The 24453-nt window shown below is 42.9% G+C and overlaps 1 protein-coding gene across 1 annotated transcript in view; it reads left to right on the top strand.

Annotated features, from left to right (window-relative positions):
- Nucleotides 1-10108, top strand: part of BNC1 (basonuclin zinc finger protein 1) — a 40106-nt gene extending 29998 nt beyond the window's left edge. The window contains exons 4-5 of the mRNA XM_060755212.2: nucleotides 2991-4885; nucleotides 8625-10108. Coding sequence (XP_060611195.2) covers nucleotides 2991-4885; nucleotides 8625-9309 — 2580 coding nt within the window. The 3' untranslated portion in view covers nucleotides 9310-10108. The remainder of the gene's footprint in view (nucleotides 1-2990; nucleotides 4886-8624) is intronic.
- Nucleotides 10109-24453: the final 14345 nt, after the last annotated feature.

Genomic DNA, 24453 nt, shown 5'->3' with positions numbered 1-24453 from the left:
CTCAGGGCGGCTTACAGACGAAGGCACAATTCGATGCCTGAATCAATTCACAAACAATACAAAAAGCAATTCAACAGTTAACAAATTAAAAACATCAATACATAGTTAAAATAGCAAAACAATCTCATGCTCAGTGTTCAGAGTCCGTATGTCCATTCCATTCCATCTGTCCTTATTTATCATCAGATCCTTAGCTGCCAGAATGACCAAAGGCTTGGTCCCAGATCCAGGTCTTCAATTTTTTCCTGAACGTCAAAAGGGAAGTCGCTGATCTTATCTCCCCGGGGAGTGAGTTCCACAGGTGAGGGGCCACCACTGAGAAGGCCCTGCTTCTCGTCCCCGCCAACCTCACTTGTGAGAGTGGCGGAGTCGAGAGCAGGGCCTCCCCAGATGATCTTAAGCTTCGAGATGGGATGTAGAGGGAGATCCGTTCGGACAAATACACTGGGCCGGAACCGTATAGGGTTTTGTAGGTCAAAACCAGCACTTTGAATTGTGCTCGGAATTGGATGCTGTTGAAGGTACTACAAATCCCACCATATGTTATACTTAATAATTGATATATAGTCGTGTTAAGAACTTGCTCTAAAGTTGAAATATCTTTGATGACTAGAATGCATGAGGGTGTGTGTGACCAAAGGGCCCTCCACTGCCCGCGCTCTGTGCCCCCCCCCCCATGGATGAGGCGGGAGAGCGGCAGAGGGCATTTCACTCAACCCCCCCCCCCCACGCATTGATATTCATGCCACATGGGGAGACCCAGAGGCCTCATGGCATATGGGGATGGTGTGTAGGGGGTGGCAGAGGGGCCCTGCACATTGCTTTTTTGCGCTGCCTTCGGTGCTTCGCTAGCCCCACAGCCTGCAGGAAGGTGGGGGGCTCTTCATTTCCTCCCCCACTGCCTTTTTGTGCCCCTTTCAGCACTCCATCGGCCTCGTGCCCAAGGGTAGGGCAAGAGGGAGAGAGCGAAGGGCTCGCCTCCACCTCCCCCCCCCCCCCCCCCCGCTGAACACGGGGCAGATGGAGCACTGAAAGCAGTGCAAAAAAGGCAGCGGATGAGAGAACGAAGGGCCCGCCGCCTCTCCCCTTTTCCCATGGGATTTGAACTTTGGTGGGGCAGAGAAAGCTAAAGACTTTGTAAAACTACAACTCGTACAATTCTATAGTATTGAGTAATGGCAGTTAAAGTGGTTTCCAGCTGCATTAATTCTACCATGTAGATCAGTTGTTCTCAACCTGGGGTCCACAAGTGTTTTTGGCCTACAATTCCCAGAAATGGCAAACTAGCTGGGATTTTTGGGAGTTGTAGGCCAAAAACATCTGGACCCAAGGTTGGGAAGCACTGCTGTAGATGGACCCTATTTCATATAGCTGGTGAACAAGAGAGTGGTTTGCAAATGTGTGAGAGAAGCCATGGCTTCATGTCTCTCATGCGACTAAAAGAGCAATGTTTCAAAGCAGCTTTGGTACAATGTATTGTCAATGTATTGTCATGGCTGGAATTACTGGATTGTTGTAGGTTTTTCAGGTTGTATGGCCATGTTCTAGAAGCATTCTCTTCTGACATTTCACCTGCATCTGTGGCAAGCATCCTTAGAGGTTGTGAGGATGCTTGCCACAGATGCAAGTGAAACGTCAGGAGAGAATGCTTTATATGTATTTATTTATTTATTTATTTGCTTCATTTATAAACCGCTTTTCTCAACCCTTAGGCAACTCAAAGCGGTTAACAACAGCAAAAAATCAGTGCTAAACATCATAAAAACAGTTAAGGGACAGTTAAAACAGTAGCATAATAAACAATTAAGCCTCAATATAACAAATCATTAGTGTCTCATCAGTAGAATCAAGATCCAATCTCCTCATCTGTTATTCCGTGTTCCTATATTCATTACGCTGCCTAATCAAATGCCTGCTCGAACAACCAGGTCTTCACTTTCCTCTGAAATGCCAATAGGGAGGGGGTCGATCTAATATCTGTAGGAAGGGCGTTCCACAGCTGAGGGGCCACCACTGAGAAGGCCCTGTCTCTCGTCCCCGCCAGGAGAATCCTGGCGGGGAGAATTCTAGAACAGTGTTTCTCAAACTGGGGGTCGGGACCCTTGGGGGGGGGGGGCGCAATAGGGTGCTGGAGGGGTCGCCAAAGACCATCAGGATACACAATATTTTCTGCTGGTCATGGGAGTTCTGTGTGGGAAGTCTGACCTAATTCTGCCATTGGTGGGGTTCAGAATGCTCTTTGATTGTAGGTGAACTATAAATCCCAGCAGTTACAACTCCCAAATGTCAAGGTCTATTTTCCCCAAACTCCCAACAGTGTTCACATTTGGGCATATTGAGTATTTGTGCCAAGTTTAGTCCAGATCTATCATTGTTTGAGTCTGCAGTGCTTTCTGGAGATAGGTGAACTACAACTCCCAAACTCAATGCTCACCTAACACTTTCATTATTTTTTGCTGGTCATGGGCATTCTGTGTGCCAAGATTGGGACAATTCCATCTCTGATGGAGTTCAAAATGTTCTTTGATTGTGGGTGAACTATAAATCCCAGCAACTACAACTCACAAGGTCCAGAGAAGGAAAATACATCCTGCCTATCAGATATTTACATGATGATTCTTAGTAGCAAAATTCCAGTTATGAAGTAGCAATGAAAATAATTTTAGGGTTGGGGGTCACCACAACATGAGGAACTATATAAAGGGGTCACGGCATTTGTAAGGTTGAGAACCACTGTTCTAGAACATAGCCATACAACCCGAAAAAGCTACAACAACTCAGCGTTGGTATAAGTTGAATAAAAGCTATTAAGCAGGAATTGCTAAATCTAGATCTGCAAATGTTGTGGGACTTAAGTTGCAAGAATCTCCTGCATATTAGCCATTGAAGGTGCAGTTTCTTTAAGCTGAAGATGGAAACCACTCCATTAGAGTACCCATGTCGATTAGATAGTTCTGTGATGTTGCTCATGTTTGTTTTGTCTTTGTTAGGATGCTTCTGGAAAGGTCCTGGATCACTGGAGCATCATGACTGGTGAAGAGGAGTTGGCGACTTTGCAGCAGTTTCTACGTTTCGGTGAAACAAAGCCCATCGTCGAGCTCATGGCAATTCAGGAGAAAGAGGGGCAGTCCGTCATCATCCCGTCTGCATCGGCTAACATGGATATAAGGGCATTCATTGAAAGCTGCAATCAGAGGAATCTAGCCTTGTCTACATCTTTAGACAAAATTAACCCTGTGAACGTCCATCACTTCGAAAATGTGGTGCACAACATGGCTTTCATGCTGCCGTTTCAGATTTTTAGCCCGGTGCCTCCACCTCTGATAGGTTCGCCTCCTGAGAGGCTTCTGATGGAACAACCACAGGATAGCAATGAACTGAAGCCAGATGTTCGTACACCGTTTTCAGAAAACATCTTCTTGATGGCCAGTGCTTCATTTCAAGCTGAAAAAGAGAAGGCTGCAACCAGTCCAGATACCATGAAGCCAGAGCAGGATGTTTCCCCAAGGGATATGAACTCTCCGAATGCCGACGCAAGGCTCGAAGTGGGCCAGGTTTCCCCACAAAGTCAGGCGAAATCTATTGAGAAGAATGGAACCGGGATGAGGAAAGGGCGTGTTTTTTGCACTGCGTGCGAAAAGACATTTTACGACAAAGGAACGCTGAAGATCCACTATAACGCTGTCCACTTGAAGATCAAACACAAATGCATCATAGAAGGTTGCAACATGGTGTTTAGCTCTCTGCGGAGTCGGAATCGCCACAGCGCCAACCCCAACCCTCGGCTCCACATGCCTATGAACCGAAACAACCGCGACAAAGATTTGAGGAATGGGTTGGCCGTCAACGGACTGGAAGAGATCAAAAAGACAGATTTTCCCTTATTACCTCCAGATAACAGAGCTCTTCCTAGCTATGGAAGTTCTTGCATTGACTCCAAAGTGCAACCAGGTTTTCACGGCGCTGGACAAAACGGCATTCTCTTTCCAAACCTGAAGACAGTCCAACCAGTTCTTCCTTTCTATCGCAATCCGGTTGCTCCAGCAGAGTTAGCAAACACACCGGGCAGCCTTCCTTCTCTCCCTCTGGTTTCCTCCTCGACGCCTGAGCCGTTGGTTTCCAACGAATCGCTTTTTGGGGTGCTGCCTAAGAAAAAATCCCGTAAGTCTAGCATGCCCATCAAGATAGAGAAAGGAGCTGCTGAAAGAGCAAGAGTTGTGAATGAAGTTGCCAGCTTGGAAGATGACTTGCCTCCACAAGTGGTCCGTGAAGGGCAAGCGGAGATGCAAAAGTCCAGGGGAGAACACAATGTGAACCATTCTGTAGACAAGCAATCCCATTCAGAGGTATCGTGGAAATCCTTTTCTGAAGCTGAAGAACCAAAATCTTTCAAGTCAAATAAGCTGGGCATCAAAGCAGATGAATTGCATCACTCCGAGAAAAAGGATAAGCTAGAACTGAGCAAATTGTTACAAACAGCTCCGAGTGAAAATGGATGTGAAGATCTAAATCAGCAACGTGATGGATTCAAAGCAGTTGCTGAAGCCCATGGCTGTCTTAAGGGGCAGTTGAATTGCAAGGTTTTTGGGAATGACTTCTCTGAGTTGCATCTCCACTTGCTGCGTGGGAGTGGGTTCGGATCACTCTCCAGTAGAAGTGCAGCCATTCCTGGGTCCGAAGCCTTGAAAGATATGGATTATGTCAATCAACATGCCCTGGGGCCTTCTAAGGGAGACGGTTGCTTCCACTGTGACATCTGTAAGAAGACCTTTAAGACCCCTTACAGTGTAAAACTGCATTTCAAAAATGTGCACCTCAAAGAAATGCATCTTTGCACGGTGCAGGGTTGTAATGCTGCTTTCCCTTCTCGTAGAAGCCGGGACAGGTAAGAAAATAATTTACAAATGATCTCTGTGTAAATGTGTGTGTATATATATATATATATATATATTAGGGCTGGGCGGTTTCATTCGTTAATTTCGTAATTCGTTATTAATTCGTATTTAAATTAGCTTACGATCCGATATTGAGCCATGCAGGAATAGTGTGAGGAGTAATTAAAAATCGAAACAATTTTTCCAATTTATTTTGTATTGTTTCGTAATTGTTTCGTAATTGGTTCAAAATTGTTTTGAAATTGTTTCGTAATTGTTTCGTAATTATTTCTGTATGTCTGGTGCAAGTTTTAGGGTTGTTGTTTGTTTTATCAGTGATAAAAAATAAATTATCACACCAACAGTCAACAACAGAGGGAGAGGGAAGCTTCAGAAGTTCCCCCTCTCCCATTTGGAGGTTTTTTTAGCATATTGCGCAATCACGTCCGCCAAAAGCAGGGCCTCCCCAGTAGATCTGAAATTTCAAGGTGGAACATAGAGAGAGATACGTTCGGATAAGTAAGCTGGGCCGGAGCCGTATATGGCCATGTTCTAGAAGCATTCTCTCCTTTGATTGTAGGTGGACTATAAATCACAGCAATTACAACTCCCAAATGACAAAATCAATCCCACCCCCAAGCCCACCAGTATTAAAATGTGGGTGTATTGAGTATTTGTGCCAAATTTGGTCCAGTGAATGAAAATACATCCTGGATATCAGGTATTTACATGACTATTCATAACAGAAGACAAATGACAGTTATGAAGTAGCAACAAAAATAATTTTATGGTTGGGGGTCACCACAACATGAGGAACTGTATTAAGGGGTCGTGGCATTCGGAAGGTTGAGAAACATTGCTCTAACCTTTATGTGACTCCAAGGCTTCTCTGCTTCCCAAAAAATTGGTGTCCAAAATGCATACCAGACTGGATGAGAGCTGTGTCGGACTGAATGAGAGCTAACAAATTGAAACTGAATCCAGACAAGACAGAGGTCCTACTGGTCAGTCGTAAGACCGAACAGGGCATAGGGTTACAACCTGTGCTGGATGGGGTTCCACTCCCCCTGAAGACGCAGGTTCGCAGCTTGGGAGTGATCCTGGACTCATCGCTGAGCCTGGAACCCCAAGTCTCGGCGGTGGCCGGCAGAGCTTTTGCACAAAACTTTGCACAAAACTTGTGCGCCAGCTGTGCCCGTACCTTGGGAAGTCGGATCTGGCCACGGTGGTCCACGCTCTTGTCACATCCCGATTACTGTGTGGGGTTGCCTTTGAAGACTGTTCGGAAATTGCAATTAGTCCAACGGGCGGCAGCTAGATTACTCACCAGAGCGTCATACAGGGAGCATACCACCCCCCTGCTGTGCCAGCTCCACTGGCTGCCGATCCAATTCCTAGCACAATTCAAAGTGCTGGTTTTGACCTACAAAACCCTATACAGTTCCGGCCCAGCATATCTGTCCGAACTCATCTCCCTCTACGTCCCACCTCGGAATTTAAGATCTTAAGGGGAGGCCCTGCTGTCGGCCCCACCTCTATCACAAGTGAGATTGGCGGGGACGAGGAGCAGGGCCTTCTCAGTGGTGGCCCCTCACCTGTGGAATTCACTCCCCAGGGAAATTAGATCATCGTCATCCCTCCTTTCCTTTAGAAGGAAATTAAAAACGTGGATTTGGGTGTTTAAAATGATCTTTATTCATTTTTCATAAAAACATACAGTAACTGAATGGGTAGGGTAGAAGGGGGGTAGAAAGAAATAGGGGGGGGTAGTAGTATAGGAAGGATAGAGAGTAGTCTGATTTATGGCTACTGGAAATATATAGTGTGCCAGGTGTAGAAACGGGGTGTGATTGTTGTGAATCTGACGTTGACTTCCCGGTGTCTTTCGGAGGTTCTTCCTATTCCTTCATTCCTTTCCTCTATTGTATTTTTCCTCTTTCGTCTCTCTTCTGCTCTCCCCTAATTTGTATTTTCTTTCGTCTCTTTCATGTGATTATTTTCATATTTTTTTCCTCTACTAAATATGTTGTTACTTGTTTCCAGTCTATTTCAGCTGTTGGAGTACCCCCCCCCCCTTTTTAAAAGTATATAAGTTAATTTGTCCATGTTTCTTATATCAAGGATCTTTGTTAGCCATTCCTCTTCCTCCGGGGGATCTTTTTCTTTCCAATTTTTGCATAAATTATTCTAGCTGCTGTCATTAAGAGGAATAAGATTTTGTCCTTATTTTTTTCCATTTTTATGTTATGCATCCCTAATAAGAAGGTTTCTGGTTTCCAAGGTATATCTACCTTCAGTATTCTTTGTAGCAATTTTTGTATTTTTTCCCCAATAGTTTGTCGCTTTTGGGCAGGTCCACCATAGGTGATAATATGTCCCTTCCTGTTTTCCACACTTCCAACATTTTGTGTTCGTGTTTTTGTTGAATTTCCCTAACCTATGTGGGGTTATATACCACCTATGGGCTATCTTAAACCAATTTTCTTTGAGTTCCATTGCTTTCGAGTATTTTAGTTTCTCATTCCATACTTCTTCCCATTCTTCTTTCTTTATCTCTCTTCCTAGGTTGTTTTTCCACTTTCTCATTTAAGTTTTCTCCTTTTCTGTGTTTCCTTCTCCTTCTAAGAGCTTTTTATATATTGTTGCAATCCAGAGCAGGGAACGAGGCCCTCAGATAACTATCCAACACACTTGGCTGTGAAAAACAATCCTTTTTTATTGAAGAAAAATGCTTACAAAATAAAGGAAAAATGCAAGTCAAAAGCCACAGCAAAATCAGCAAACATGAATTTAAATGGACAAAGCAAAACCAAAAGCCTCACTGGGAAAATACTGGAATCTGTTAGCAATCCACTAACCGTACTTGATATTCTAGAAATCTTCCCAAACTATGGCCAGGGAACCGGGAGAACTGCCAAGGTCTTCATCAATTCTGAAACGATGCCTGAACTGAGGCAATCAGCCTGGCGTATTGAAATTAAAACTCAAGAATCGGTTCCGTGAACCGCCCTTCTTTTTTGAAGCCAATGTTTTTAATTCTTGAATTCGGGAGGATCGATGCAAACTGAGTGTTTTACTTCTGTCTTCCCAAATTTGGCCCCTTCTGTTGTCATTACAGTTAACAGGTGCAGAAGGGAGGGAAAGTTCAAGGTCTCCCTCTGAAACATTCTCATGAACACTGGTACTTTCATTTTCCAAATCTACAGAAGTTCCTTCCTCACTAATTTCAGGAACATTGGCATTTTCCAAACCTACAGCAGTTTCTTCCTCACTAATTTCAGGAGCATTGGCATCAAAAGGTACATTTCCACTAGCATCAGTAAATATACTTTCATTAGCATCAGGAGGAACAAACAGAGAATCAGGTTCAAGTTCAATTAATCATCTTCGAGATTAATTTATTTTCTGTTTGCATTTGGGACCAGGCGTTTGGGCATTCTGGCAGACAAATAAAGGACAATGACGATTGATAGGAATGGAAAATGTGGAATGAAGCTATGGACTCTGAGTTGCGAACGTTGAGCATAAGATTGTTTTTTTATTGACTGTGATATATATTGATTGTTCTTAACTGTTATAACTGTTTTTAATTGCTGTCTATATCTTATTTGTATTACTGTGTAGGCATCGAATTGTGCCTTTTTGTAAGCCGCCCTGAGTCCTCCCTCGGGGGTTGAGAAGGGCGGAGTAGAAGTACACAAAATAAATAAATAAATAAAGCATTGCTGATTATCTTTCTCATTTCTCTAGGCATAGCTCCAATATAAATCTTCACCACAAGCTTTTAACCAAAGATCCCTTGGAAATGAAGGAGAACTGCTTCGATGAAACATACCTCTTGAAGGACACGGCGAAAGAGGCTGTCCCAGATGACTTCTCAAAAAGAGACCTCAGGCAACAGACATCTGTCATCTTTAAAGGGATGAACAAAACTGGCAGCCTAGTCTTCCCGATGAGCAAGATGGGGGAGCCTTCTCCTTTAAGCTATGGGTACGACCCAATCCATGATGGCGCCGTTCTGGATTTGAGCACTACATCAAGCGTCAAGTCAGAGAGCAGTGGCCATTCTTGGGATTCAGACGGAGGTGAGGACGATGATCCCAGAGCTTCAGAAGACAGTGAGGAAAGCTGTGAAAGTACCTGCTTAATGCCAAATGAAGAACTCTACCAAGACTTTTCTCTGAGAGACAACTCAGACCCAAGCTTCTCGAATCTACCTTCCAGTTTGCCCATTACCTGTGATCTATGCCAAAAAAGCTACAGCAACAAAGGGACGTTCAGGGCCCATTACAAAACTGTGCATCTCCGCCAGCTCCACAAATGCAAAGTCCCGGGTTGCGACACCATGTTTTCTTCTGTTCGGAGCCGAAACCGGCACAGTCAAAATCCTAATTTACACAAGAGCTTGATCACGTCGACACACAGCCTGCATTGACATCCTCACCGTTCCAGAGCGACCGACCTTCTTTCTCCAGTCAAGCATTTCAGATCTTTCTTTATCTTTTCTGATTTTGTAAAGGTGATCTAATAAGACCTGCCTGGTTTGCTGCGCTTCCAGGATGTTTTACACTGAGCCCACTGGAAACGCAAAGCAAAATTTTGCGATGTTTTATCACTGATTTAAAATGTGCACAATTTACTTTTTGAAAGTATGGCTTTCATCACTTAGGCATAGATGTTAATAACGCAAGAACAATAAAATGAGGGGAAAATGGTGTTATAAGCGAAAGGTGCTCTTCTTTTATTTTTGTAGTATGAGATGCAGTCAAGATATGAGATGCAATAGACTCTCGGGCTGCATCTACACTGTTATATAATCCAGTTTCTGAATCCCAATTATATGGCAGGGTAAAAAAAAATACACATTTACACAGAAATAAACTGGATTATATGACAATGTAGAGCCAGCCTCAGTTAACCGGCACCCATGAAGCTTAATAGATGTTGGATAAATCTAGTTTCTGGTTGCTTTAGAGCCTCAGTTAACTGGCACCCATGAAGTTTGATAGATGTTGGATAAATGTAGTTTCTAGTTGCTTGAGAGTTGCTATTAAAATAGGCCTAATACTGTACCCCATGCTATAGGTAAAGTAAAGCTTTCCCCTTGATATTGTTGTACCCAACTCTGTCTAGTTGTACCCAACTCTGGGGGGGTGGTGCTCATCTCCATTTCTAAGCCGAAGAGCCAGCATTGTTCATAGACACCTCCAAGGTCATGTGACTGTCATCACTGCATGAAGCACCATTACCTTCCCACTGGAGTGGTACCTATTGATCTATTCACATTTGCATGTTTTCAAACTGCTAGGTTGGCAGAAGCTGGGGCTGACAGCAGGAACCCACCCTGCTCCCTGTATTTGAAGAAGCTGGGGCCAACAGCAGGAGCTCTACCTGCTCCCTGGATTTGAAGCAGCTAGGTCTAACAGCAGGAGCTCACCCCACTCCCTGGATTTGAAAAAGCTGGGGCTAACAGCGGGAGCTCACCCCACTCTCTGGATTTGAAGAAGCTGGGGCTAACAACAGGAGCTCACCCCATTTCCTGAATTTGAAGAAGCTGGGGCTAATAGCCAGAGCTCACCCCGCTCCCTGGATTTGAAGAAGTTGGGGCTAACTGCAGGAGCTCACCCCGCTCCCTGGATTTGAAGAAGTTGGGGCTAACAGCAGGAGCACACCCCCACTCCCTAGATTAGAAGTAGCTGGGGCTAACATCAGGAGCTCTCCCAGCTCCCTGGATTCAAAGAAGCTGGGGCTAACAGCAAGAGCACACCCCGCTCCCTGGATTTGAAGAAGTTGGGGCTAACAGCAGGAGCACACCCCCACTCCCTAGATTAGAAGTAGCTGGGGCTAACATCAGGAGCTCTCCCAGCTCCCTGGATTCAAAGAAGCTGGGGCTAACAGCAAGAGCACACCCCGCTCCCTGGATTTGAAGAAGTTGGGGCTAACAGCAGGAGCACACCCCCACTCCCTAGATTAGAAGTAGCTGGGGCTAACAGCAGGAGCTCTCCCTGCTCCCTGGATTCGAAGAAGCTGGGACTAACAGCAGGAGCTCACCCCACTCCTGGGATTCGAACTGCCAACCTTTCGGTCTGCAGTTTAACCAGCTGCGCCACCAGGAGGCCCTTACCCCATACCCTATACTATACCATTCTATAATCTCCTTATTGACTTGATATTAATAGTGAAATAAGGTAATTTAAAGCAAATTAAGACAAACACAACTTCACAACAGGAGCAACTCCTGACACGACAAAAAAAAAACTTAATGCAGCACAGTTTTACTGTGTTATAAAGACAACTTTGTAAATGCAGTATGCAATTTTAGTTTAATGTCAGTCATTAAACTTGTCAACTTTTAATAAACTTCACTAATATATTTTAACCTTTTTAGCATTGGTTTATGTATAGCCTAGCATGCCAAGTTTAAACTTACATTTCCCTTAAAAATGATTTAGTTTTAATTTTTGGTTGGTTCCTTGAGAGTACTGATAGCTTGAGTTCTGGATAATTGAGAATCTGTTGTATTCTGTTGTTTTGTTTACATGTTAGTGTGTGTGTGCATGGCAGGGAATTGTATGGCAAATCATGGTAGTTGTACGTATTGGTTGCATCAGGAAATTCAAATGAGATCCTTTTACCTTTGAGATCCTAATATAGCAGACTCTCAGTTAACCAGAACTCTCAAGCAACTGACAAAAATCAAAGAAATAATACTTTAAATAAAACGAAAATGTGTATATGAAGTAAAACTGTTGTATTATGTTTTTAATTTGCTTTTAATTGTTGTCTTTCAATATTAATATCACATCAAGTTGGAGCTCCTGGTGGCGCGATGAGTTAAACAGGACTGCTGACTGAAATATCAGTAGTTTGAATCCAGGGAGTAGGATGAGCTCCATCTGTCAGCTCCAGCTTCTCATGCTGGGACATGAGAGAAGCCTCCCACATGGTAAAACATCAGGGTGTCCTCTGCGCAATGTCCTTGCAGATGGCCAATTCTCTCACACCAGAAGCGATTTGCAGTTTCTCAAGTCGCTCCTGACACGAAATATATATATATAGAGAGAGAGGGAGAGTCTATGTATGGTATAGTATTAATTAGGCCTATTTTTAATAATAACTCTCAACCAGAAACTACATTTATCTAGGGATTTAGCAATCCCAATGGTGCCGGTTAACATGGGACTTCATCCCATGAGGTTGGGAAGCAGAGGGAACCGTCTTCTTAACATAGCATTTTGTTCCATTGTATTTATGATGAAAACGGATAATATATTCACCTAATTACACTCAATATACGTTTGTCCATTTCTACACTAACCCTCCATGTTCCGAGCTATCACACAGACACGTGTAGTCCCTGCCTGTACCGCTTTCTTTCTTTTTTATAATTGAGAAAGGGGAAACCTCGGAATGGCGGAAGTCCAAAATCTAGCTCTGACAAGGGGAAAAACATAGAAACAAAAATGTATTGTCGAAGTCTTTCATGGCCGGAATCCATGGGTTGTTGTAGGTTTTTCCGGGCTATATGGCCATGTTCTGGAGCCAATTTTTCTCCAGAACATGGCCATATGGCCCGGAAAAACCTACAACAACCCATAGCAAGAACAAAGTGCTAATATATTGAAATTGCACAATTTATTTATCGTGTCAGGGGCAACCAGACCATTGCATTACATTTCTAACAGAACAAAACAAACAGATAAAAAAACCCACAAAGTTTGCAAGCTTGGTAGTTGATTAAATGTCCTTTGACCAGTATCTGGCCACTTGGAGTGCCTGTGGTGTTGCCACAAGAAGGTCCTCCATTGTGCATGTGGCAGGGCTCAGGTTGCATTGCAGCAGGTGGTCAGTGGTTTGCTCCCCTCCGCACTCGCATGTCGTGGACTCCACTTTGTGGCCCCATTTCTGAAGGTTGGCTCTACATCTCGTGGTGCCAGAGCGCAGTCTGTTCAGCGCCTTTCAAGTCGCCCAGTCTTCTGTGTGCCTAGGGAGGAGTCTCTCATTTGGTATCAGCCATTGGTTGAGGTTCTGGGTTTGAGCCTGCCACTTTTGGACTCTGGCTTGCTGAGGTGTTCCAGCGAGTGTCTCTGTAGATCTTAGAAAACTATTTCTTGATTTAAGTCGTTGACGTGCTGGCTGATACCCAAACAAGGAATGAGCTGGAGATGTCTCTGCCTTGGTCCTTTCACTATTGGCTGCTACTTCCCGGCGGATGTCAGGTGGTGCAATACCGGCTAAGCAGTGTAATTTCTCCAGTGGTGTAGGGCGCACACACCTCGTGATAATGTGGCATGTCTCATTAAGAGCCACATCCACTGTTTTAGCGTGATGAGATGTGTTCCACACTGGGCATGCATACTCAGCAGCAGAGTAGCACAGCGCAAGGGCAGATGTCTTCACTGTGTCTGGTTGTGATCCCCAGGTTGTGCCAGTCAGCTTTTGTATTATATTGTTTGTAGCACCCACTTTTTGCTTGATGTTCAGGCAGTGCTTCTTGAAGGTCAGAGCACATTCCAGAGTGACTCCTCCCAGGTATTTGGGTGCGCTGCAATGCTCCAGTGGGATTCCTTCCCAGGTGATCCTCAGAGCTCGGGATGCTTGTCTCTTCTTGAGATGAAAGGCACATGCCTGTGTTTTAGATGGGTTGGGGATCAGCTGGTTTGCGCAATAATAATAATATACTTTATTTATATTCTGACTCAGAGGAGATTACAGAGTGCATATATGGCAAACATTCATTGCCGTTAAACAATTGACAACAAAGACAGACAGTGCATCAACAAAGGCAAGGCTTCCCCTCTTTTTTTTCCATCTCCGACATCTGGAGGTTGTGCTTAACTCGGCCATGGGGAGGTGCTGTTGTTCCATTTTTCCATGCCAAAGAGCCTGTTGTCCTCATTGAATTGCCGGCATGTCTTCAGGAGCATCTTTTATTTCCCCACCAAAGCGGTACCTGTTTATCTTCACACATTACTGTTTTCGAACTGCTATGTAAGCAGAAGCTAGGGCTGACGGTGGGAGCTCACCCCAATCTATGGCTTGAACCGCCTACTCCGTTCGGCAAGATCTTCTGTAGCTTCTGGTTGAACCCTGTTGTGTTATCATGGCCCCTGATAAATAAATATTTTTTAAAATGACCTTGAAAGAATCATGCAATAGGATTCCTGGCGAGAACAGGAGCATTGATGCTCATTTGGAGACTGCCCACAAGAACGCCCACTCTTCAATGTCACTAATGCAGGTGAATATGACAGATCCCATCCTATTAAGCGCCTTCAGCCATTTCCGTGCAAATCAGAAGCTGTGAAGACGATTAATTCCGGACTCTATAATACTCCATTTCTACACATTTTTGAAACAGTTTACAGACTGAGTCCTACAGGCAACAGATGGAAATAGTTTTGCATTCGTATGATAGGCTCTGTGGGACCCAGTCTGTAAACTATTTCAAAAGTGTGTAGAAATGGGGGAGATCCTGTGTTCCATGAGGTCTTGAGAATCTATTGTATAAAGCAGGCATGGGCAAACTTGGGGCTTCCAGAGGTTTTGGACTCCCAACTCCCACAATTCCTAACAGCCTCAGGTCTCTTCCTTTTCCCCCCTCAGCCATACATACCAGTACATACCAGCCATACATACCAGTACATGGCCATACATCCCAGAAAACGCACAACAACTCAGTTCATGGATCATTTGCTTCTGAGCCTCCCATATTATTTAGAATATAATAAGAGGATCACTTGGTTGCTGTGAGTTTTCCATGTTCCAGAAGCATTCTCTCCTGACGTTTCACCCACATCTATGGCAGGTATGAGCCCCAAAGAATCATTTTCAAAGAACAGAAAACCTTCTCTTTGGTATTTTGGTTCAAGAACTTTCTGTTAACTTCTGTGGTTTCTGAAAAAAAATCTCTATATACCAGGCATGGGCAAACTTTGGCCCTTCTGGTGTTTTGGACTTCAATTCCCACAATTCCGGCTGTTAGGAATTTTGGGAGTTGAAGTCCAAAACACCCGGAGGGCCAACGTTTGCCCATGCCTGGTATATAATAATTACAACTAATAACATTTTTTGAACTGCATGCAGGACTTTTTTTAATGTGATCTGTATGTTTATTGTGTTGTTGCTACCTTGAAAAAGAAGATAACTGCAGCCTTTTGTTAAAAAAATAACACTGGACAGGAAACAACATGAAATCAGTGAATGTTGTTGGAAGCATTCATATGTTGCTCTATATTTCAGATTTGTTTTGTCACTGTTGTTTATCACTAAAGGAGGAAATGCTTGTCTTTGTTGTGACATGAAAAAGAGAGAACTGGTTGGGTTAACACTCTCTTTGAAATTAAAGCAACGGTTGGTATAAATGTAATAATCATAATAATGTTGAATATCCTTGTCACTGTACACACACCAGTATTCTGCATTATGTTTGATGCACTTAATGAAATTGGTCTTTAGGTTGTTTTTAAAAGAACACATTTATGATATAAGTAGTGAATGATCATGTCATAGCATTACTGTATTTGTCTCCTTGGTGTCTCCTTTGGAGAGCTTCTTTTCATTGACTGCACTGTCATATTATTTGTGTTCAAAATTTCCGTCTATTGTGATCCCCATGCATGGCAATGAGTGCACCTTTTGTACATACAAGGCCAAAGTGTTGAGAGTATTTTGCAATTCCTACGAGGGTTGAATGAAAAGTAATGCCTCCACCTTCGTAACTCCTCAACAGATGGCAGCAGGCCTGTAGCGAGGGGGGGGGGGTTAGGGGTTCAAACCCTTCCCGAAATGTTTCAGATTTTTTTAAAAAAAACCTGGTTTACTCATGAATTTTAACTGGTTAACCAAATCCCCATGCTAAGTCTATGAGATGCAAAAAATTAAGAGTCCCTCCAGATTTCCAAGCACTATCTCAGGCAAATATTGACAATTTATTCACACTGTCATTACTTGCAGCAATAGCCGATGTAGTGAAGCAACCAAGTTGTGTGTGTGTGTGTTGAATGCTCTCATTAAGGAGGCCAGACTTGGTGGAGGTGGTTGACAGGGGTGGAGCTGCAGGCTATTGAAGGTTGCTCTGCCCCCTCCTGTGCTCTTTGCTTCAGCGTGAGCTAGGAGGCCGGTTTCAACACCACCAACCCCCCCCCCCCCCCGAAAATTTCAACCCCTCCCAAAAAAAATTTCTGGCTACGGCCCTGGATGGCAGTACTGGTATGCGACAGGTACTGGCTTGTTCAGTAGACTCTTCTCTACAGTTCCATTTTGGCGGGAAGCCTTAGCATTCAACGGTTGTGTTGTTAAAGTGCAACGTATGGAACCCCGCACAGATGGTTGGTCATTGCGACTTAAGCAACATGCAATCATTGAATTCTTGACAGCAGAAGGTGTCACCCCAAAGGAAATTCATCACAAAATGCAAGCTGTTTATGGTAATTGTGTTGATATGAGTGCTGTGCGTCGTTGGGCAAGTAAGTTTAAACATGTTGAGGTGGAAACATCTGACTTGCATGATAAACAAAGAATTGGACGTACTGTGACAGCAACCACCAAGTTTCACAAGCAAAAGTTTTTTTAAAATAAATTTTATTTGCTATATATAAACATAAAAAAATTACAGGGAAAGTGGGAGAACATTGTGATATAGGAAAGTAGGAAAGTATAGAATTAAGAAATTTCTAATTTAAAAACATACACCCAAAAACAAACACCAAAAATACCTCAAAAAAGAGGTGAAAAAAAAGGAAAAAAAAAAAAATAAAACATTTTTGACTTCCAATCTGTGACTTCGCTTAGTTAATATTGTCATTTATTACCTTGTCTTCGTCTTCCATTTTTCCAGCTGATCATTCCATAGTAACTATTCCGGTTGCTTCGACCATAAACACACTAAAGTCTAATCCACCATTGGATCTTCTTACCTCTTTTCCTTAATTTTTTTTTCAAAAAGTGACCAGTCTGTCTCTCTTATTGGGTTTCATGAACTCTTTCTCAACAGAAAAGTTAGTTTATCCATATTTTAATCTCTTGAATTTTATTAAACCATTCCTCTACCTCTGGTGTTTTGTCCAATTTCCAGAACTTCACATATATTATTCTTGTGGCTGTTACAATATACATAAATAGTATGTCTTTATTTGAGTCTAACTTAATGTCCGAGTCTGTAATATTCAATAGATAGTAATCCGGTTTTCTAGGAAATGAAGTTTCTAATATCTTTTGTGTCTCTATATGTATATTCCTCCAATATTCTTGTGCTTTCTTACATGTCCACCACATATGAAAGAAACTACCTTCCTCTTCCTGGCATTTCGAGCATTTATTATCCATATTCTTATACATTAAAAGTTGACAGATTGATTCAGGATGATCATCGTATCACTCAGAGAGAAATTTCAAGCATAATTGGCACTTCACAAGAATGTATGGGTCACATTATTGCTTTGCTTGGCTATCCGAAGATCTGTGCACGATGGGTTGCGGAAACAGAGTGTCAACTTCTTCTGTGACGGCTTCAGAAAACTTGTTCATCAATGGCAGAAATATATTCGATTATGTGGAAAATTGAATAGTAGTAATTAAAGAGCACATTCTTAGGATTATTTCTGCATTTGATTTATTAAAATATTCCCATCCAAGCTCAAGTAACGAAGGTGGAGGCATTACTTTTCATTCAACCCTCGTAGGATATCGAACTCTCCCTTTGGATGTTACAATTTAGCTTTGTTTTTGTTTACTCAGTACTTTCTTTGTCATATGATGGTGACGGAGTAGTGAGATGTTCATTCTGGACCTGGCAAGTACCTTATGGAAAGAAAGCAATCCATATATTTCAGTGTTTTGATTCCTTCTGTACGAGAGTGTCGTAACCAGATGTCAATATCAAAGAAAAGATTACAGAGGTGAGTTGTATGTTTGCTGCTGTAATGTGTATGTGGTTGGTGGGGTAGAATTTGAACTCAGAAAAATCCACATTTTCATACTGTGCTGCTGGGACAATCTAAACCCATGTCATTGTGTCGTTAAAACTAAAACTGATGCAGAGGTTAGAAAAGTTACTTTGGGAATTACAACTCTCTGAATTCTAGAGTAGTATCCTAACCAAGTAACTGTTCCAACCTGTAACAAATAGGTTTCCTTCATTGTTCAGTTAAATTTGTGACACCCTGTTAATGTGGCTAGTCGACAAACTGCAATTCATGAAATATTCTTCCATTTATGTCACATTCTTTTTCATATTTAATAGTATTAGTAGTAGAAATGTGGTTGCTTAATTTTTCAGGTTTATTTCAACATGAAAGAAACGTGTGCTGTAAATGAACGTTGTAACTCCCGACTCCTTTGGGTTTCATTTCCACTGTTCCCACAACGTAATACTATTTTGTATTTCTTCAGAATTTTCTATGTGTTAATAAAAATATACTGTTCACGTCTTTGAGTTCATCTGTGCTAAATACTCCTGGATGAAAATGTTTTCAGAATTAGCATTCTATAAGACAGGCCTGGGCAAATTTGGCCCTCCAGCTGTTAGGAATTGTGGGAGTCGAAGTCCAAAACACTCAAAGGGCCAAAGTTTGCCCATGCCAATTATAAGAGCTAATTTTTGGGAAAGGAGACCATTGTTCCCAGTTCAAGGTGAAATAACTGAATTATTCCTTCCCACTTAAATTAAGGATAATGAATATTTGATCTAGGCCACTTGCAAAGTAGATGCACAGCAGAGTGGAGGGTGTTGTTGTTCATTCGTTCAGTCGTCTCCGACTCTTCGTGACCTCATGGGCCAGCCCACGCCAGAGCTCCCTGTCGGCCGTCACCACCCCCAGCTCCTTCAAGGTCAGTCCAGTCACTTCAAGAATGCCATCCATCCATCTTGCCCTTGGTCGGCCCCTCTTCCTTTTGCCTTCCACTTTCCCCAGCATCATTGTCTTCTCCAGGCTTTGCTGTCTCCTCATGATGTGGCCAAAGGACTTCCACTTTGTCTCTAGTCCCCTTCCCTCCAGTGAACAGTCGGGCTTTCTTTCCTGGAAGATGGACTGGTTGGATCTTCTCGCAGTCCAAGGCACTCTCAGCACTTTCCTCCAACACCACAGTTCAAAAGCATCGATCTTCCTTCGCTCAGCCTTCCCTAAGGTCCAGCTCTCACATCCGTAGGTGACTCCAGGGAAGACCATGGCTTTGACTAGGCAATGGATCTTTGTTGCCAGTCTGATGTCGCTACTCTTTACTATTTTATCGAGATTGAACATTGCTCTCCTCCCAAGAAGAAAGCGTCTTCTGGTTTCCTGGCCACAGTCTGCATCTGCAGTCATCTTTGCACCTAGAAATACAAAGTGGAGGGTGATCCCTACAATAATGACTTACCCAGTGTTTTGCAACCAGAGGGTCAAGACCCCTGGGGGGGGGGGTCCCTAGGGGGGTTTCAGAAGGTTGCCAGAAACAATCCAGAAAACACATATTTCTGATGGTCTTAGGAACCCTTGCAGCTGAGAAAGCTGAAGATCTCTCTGCCCGTTCTTCTCTTCCTTTTTGGTGTTGGTGAACTACAACTCTCATAATTCAAAAACAGCTCTCCAACCCCACCAGTATTCAAGTCAAGTAGGTAGTGTGCCAAGTTTGGTGCAGATTCATTGTGGGCTGGGTTCAGAGTGCTCTGATTGTAGGTAAAGGTAAAGGTTGTCCCCTGACATTAAGTCCAGTCATGTCTGACTCTGGGGTGTGGTGCTCATCTCCATTTCTAAGCCGAAGAGCCAGCGTTGTCCGTAGACACCTCCAAGGTCATGTGGCTGGCATGACTGCATGGAGCGCCGTTACCTTCCCGCCGGAGCGGTACCTATTGATCTACTCACATTTGCATGTTTTCGAACTGCTAGGTTCGCAGAAGCTAGGCCTGACAGCGGAAGCTCACATTGCTCCCCGGAATCGAACCTGCGACCTTTCGATCAACAAGCTCAGCAGCTCAGTGCTTTAACCCACTGCGCCACCGGGGGCTCTGATTGTAGGTGAACTATAAATCCCAGCAACTACAACTCCCAGATGCCAAGGCCTCCCCCCCCCCCAAACTCCACCAGTATTCACATTTGAGCATATTGAGTTTTCATGCCAAGTTTGGTCCAGATCCATCATTGTTTGAGTCCACAGTGCTCTCTGGAGGTAAGTGAACTACAACTCCAAAACTCAAGGTCAATGACCATCAAATCCTTCCAGTATTTCCTGTTAGTCATGGGAGTTCAGTCAGTGTGCCTAATTTGGTTCAGTTCCATTGTTGGTGTGAAAGGGTCTTTGAGTGAAATTTGCAAATGCTAAGCAAGGGGCTTTGAATGAAATTAACAGCAAAAGAACATCAACAGGGAAGAAAATGTTTTCAAGAAACAAGATGTGACATGTGGAGGTCAGAAGTTGTGTTGTGGCTAAGTTCAAAGGTTGTGGTTAAGCACAGAGTCTGCAGGTACAAGAAGGTACTTTCCATCAAAAGGTCAAAGGAGAGGGGCTGGAAAGAGAGTACTTTCCATGACCTATTCCTTGAGTATAAAAGTCAGCAGAAAAAGAGGAGGGGCGCGGCAGTCACTTGAAGGGTAGCATCTGCGTATGCTGCCAGGCTGTCCGTCTTCTTCATGAAGAAACAAAAATAAACTTTGTTTTTTTATCTTTTTTGGGATTGTCTCCTTCCTTACGTGTTCCCGTGATGTGGACCTAAGAAGACCCAATTTAGGGTCTCTAACAGGTGGAGTTCAGAATGCTCTTTGATTGTAGGTTAACTATAAATCACTGCAACTCCCAAATGACAAAATCAATCCCCCGCCAACCCCACCAGTATTCAAATGTACGCATATTAGATATTTGTGTCAAATTTGGTCCAGTGAATGAAAATACATCCTGCATCTCAGATATTGACATTACGATTCATAGCAATAGCAACATTACAGTTATGAAGTAGCAACAAAAATAATTATATGGTTGTGGGTCACCACAACATGAGGAACTTTATTAAGGAGTCTCCGCATTAGGAAGGTTGAGAAACACTGATGTAGAAGAAGGGAACTAACTAAGTAAACATATACATTCCTCTGGAAATGTTTGGCAACAAATCCATTAACCTGTGGAAATTATAGCAAACTAATCTTGGAGCTGAGCTGGAAATTGTCATGCAGCCCTTTCCTCTTGACCAAAGTTGAGTTGAGCAAAACTGGAGGATTTTCCCCCTTGTCTTTCACTTGGGGGTGGCCCCTGAAAAAAGGGAGTCTTAGGGCCAGGGATCTGGCAACCCTCATTGAGCTGCCTTGAGGGCAATTCTTACCCCTGGTGCTGGGCTGGCTTTCCTCATAATCAGGGCTTGCGAGCTATGAATGGATGTTTCCCAACACGCCTCGAAATCCATGTCCGGGCAAGAAGAAGTGTCAAATCTGTTCCCAACGCTTGTGTTTACAACAATGTAATTATGTACACAGAACGCCCATTCTCTGATGCTCCTTTCAATGCTTTTGGGATCCACAAGGCAAGATCTCAAAACGACCCAAAACACAAAGTACTAAGCACAGAGCGCTTCCTTTTGTCAAAAGCAGAAAGAATGAAGGAAAAAATCCTCTTTTTTTTCTTTCTGGAATCAGAAGTAAAAGCCCCACCTGGGAGTGTAGTTGAGTTCTTGTAAAAGGCTTAGAGGAGGCTTGTCCTCGATGGGATTTTGTACATGTTTAGACAAAAGCTGATCAGCTATATCCATTTCAGGGAAGTCTTCAAGGAAGTTGAGAGGTCATTCATCTAATGCAGGCCTGGGCCAACTTTGGCCCTCCAGGTGTTTCAACTCCCACAATTCCTAGCAGCCTCAGGCCCTTTCCTTTCTCCCCTCAACCACTTAAGCTTAAAAGGAAGGGGCCTGAGGCTGCTAGGAATTGTGGGAGTTGAAGTCCAAAACACCTGGAGGGCCAAAGTTGGCCCAGACCTGGTATATATGTCATGAATGACTTTTCAATAACTTTGAAGCATAGGTTCTTTTTATTGCAATTTCCAGTGTGGGAGGGTATATCAGATTACATAAAAACATTAAGACATACAGGCATACAGATTCCGTGCAACTACATTGGATTTACAATTACATTGCTAAGAAACAAAAAAAAGGTGAATTACATTTTCACTCAACATTCACACACATGTACATACCAGGGCTGGGCAGTTTCGTTTCGTTAATTTGTAATTCATTAAAAATTCGGGTTTTTTTATAACGAAGCGATAACGAACCATTCTGGAGCAACTTAAAAACGAAACGAATTTTTAAATTCGTTTCGTAAATGCTTCGGATTCGTTATGTATTCGTTTCGTTATCGGTTTGAGGTCGTTTCGTTATTATTTCCGCATGTCTGGGGCAAGTTTTATAGTTGTTTTTTGTTTAATTAGTGAAAAAAAATTATAATATCACACCAACAGTCAACAACAGAGGGAGAGGGAAGCTTCAGAAGTTCCCCCTGTCCCATTTGGAGGTTTTTTAGCGTATTGCGCGGTCGCGTCCGCCATTAACGAATCGATTCGTTATTGTTTCATATTTGTTTCGTTAATGTTTCGTAATTTTTTTAACATTTACGAAATTTCGTAAATATCGAACTTTTTAAAAGAAAAATTTCGGAATTCTTTTAAATATCGAAACGCAAAAAACCCCAAAAAACGAATCGATTTTAGAAACAAATTTTTCCGTGGTTGCCCAGCCCTACTACATACATTCATCTTCATGCACCCAAATATTATTCCTCCTTGGCGAAGCACCTGTTAGGCCAGACCCTGCTTTCCTGCAGTCTACCAATGCATAGTTACATAATGCCAAAACTTCAAAATGCTGAAATGCCAAAACTTCTTTCCCTAAGAACATTGCCAAGGACCAGACCTCTGTTTTCCATACAGCAGGACCTGACTCCCTGAACAACATCTAAAACTCCAGAAGCACTTGAGAAAGAAGCCCCAAAGTGACCAGACTGCTCCCTTGCAAATCTGACACTCCATAGTACACTATTTCTCTCCTTTCCATGGAGCAGAGCATAGCGGATAGAACGGACTCCTCAGGTCTGCCACTTTTTGAGCATTATTAGACTGAGTCTTTTATAGGAATATTCTGTTGATGTAGTCCCAAAGTTGTAAATGAATGGTAGACATCTTCTATCATGGATCCATCTCAGTTTCCTGGCCAGATGTTGATCTTCTTGATTGGTGTTGACAAACACAAGGCTTGTGTTGACTTCCTTCTTAACATAAGGAATGTTACAAACATTTCCTTAACTTGAAAGTACCATTGTCACAGTTCTTATCAGAGTTTACTTTTCACTTCTTATTAGCAGGTTTTAATCACAGTCCAGCAAGCAGGTAGTTAGTTATTGCAGGCCTTAATATTTAACTGGTACTCCTAAAAATATTAATGGCATCCATATATTCTTCCATTCATTCCCACACATCATATTAAATCCACATTTATAAAATTTGCACGTTAAATTTTTGTGACATATAAGCATGACTAATTTCCATGCTGCCTGTTCATACCTATGTCTTCAAGTTGATTATAGAATCATAGAATCAAAGAGTTGGAAGAGACCTCATGGGCCATCCAGTCCAACCCCATTCTGCCAAGAAGCAGGAATATTGCATTCAAATCACCCCTGACAGATGGCCATCCAGCCTCTGCTTAAAAGCCTCCAAAGAAGGAGCCTCCACCACACTCCGGGGCAGAGAGTTCCACTGCTGAACGGCTCTCACAGTCAGGAAGTTCTTCCTCATGTTCAGATGGAATCTCCTCTCTTGTAGTTTGAAGCCATTGCTCCGCGTCCTAGTCTCCAGGGAAGCAGAAAACAAGCTTGCTCCCTCCTCCCTGTGGCTTCCTCTCACATATTTATACATGGCTATCATATCTCCTCTCAACCTTCTATTCTTCAGGCTAAACATGCCCAGCTCCTTAAGCCGCTCCTCATAGGGCTTGTTCTCCAGACCTTTTATCATTTTAGTCGCTCTCCTCTCCTATTGTCTCACACATTCAGCTGCTTTGAAAATGTTCTGGTTTCTCTCCCCTGCTTCCATTTCCTCCTTGGTCCTCAGCTTCCTTCAGCAATTGCAAACTCAGTTCAAAGCGCAGAAGTAGTTTGTGCTTGGTTATCTCAGCAGTGGGGAGGAGATAAGAAGCACATTACCCACTTTTCCAAAGTTTTCCTTGCTGCTGAAACTGTTGGCAGAAAGGAAACTGGAACAGTGTACCTCTTCCTCAGGTTGGCATGATCAAAACAGGATGTTCTTGTTGGTATTTATTTATTGTGTCAGAAGTAAATTAAGGGTACAGTTATAATGTATTTAAAAACACAAAGAAAGTTAAAAACTTGACCTTATGCTAAATGTCCTTTGTCTTCTTGTTGGTAGACAGAGCCCTCTATTGCAAACAGTTCAGTACTGCAAGAGAAAATATTAGTGACCTTAAAGTGGATATTGGAAATCCTCTTGGCAGCTTAAAAGAAAGCTAATTGAAAAACAAGATGAACAGCTTCGCTTTCTCTTCTCTGCCTTTCAACCAAGAAAGGGTTGCCCAGTTTGCCATGAATTCAACACAATATCATCACCATCT

This window comes from Anolis sagrei, chromosome 9, assembly GCF_037176765.1.
Source record: "Anolis sagrei isolate rAnoSag1 chromosome 9, rAnoSag1.mat, whole genome shotgun sequence".
Lineage (NCBI taxonomy): Eukaryota > Metazoa > Chordata > Lepidosauria > Squamata > Dactyloidae > Anolis > Anolis sagrei.
The sequence above is the reverse complement of the archived record's forward strand: the minus strand, read 5'-3'. Positions and strand labels throughout refer to the sequence as shown.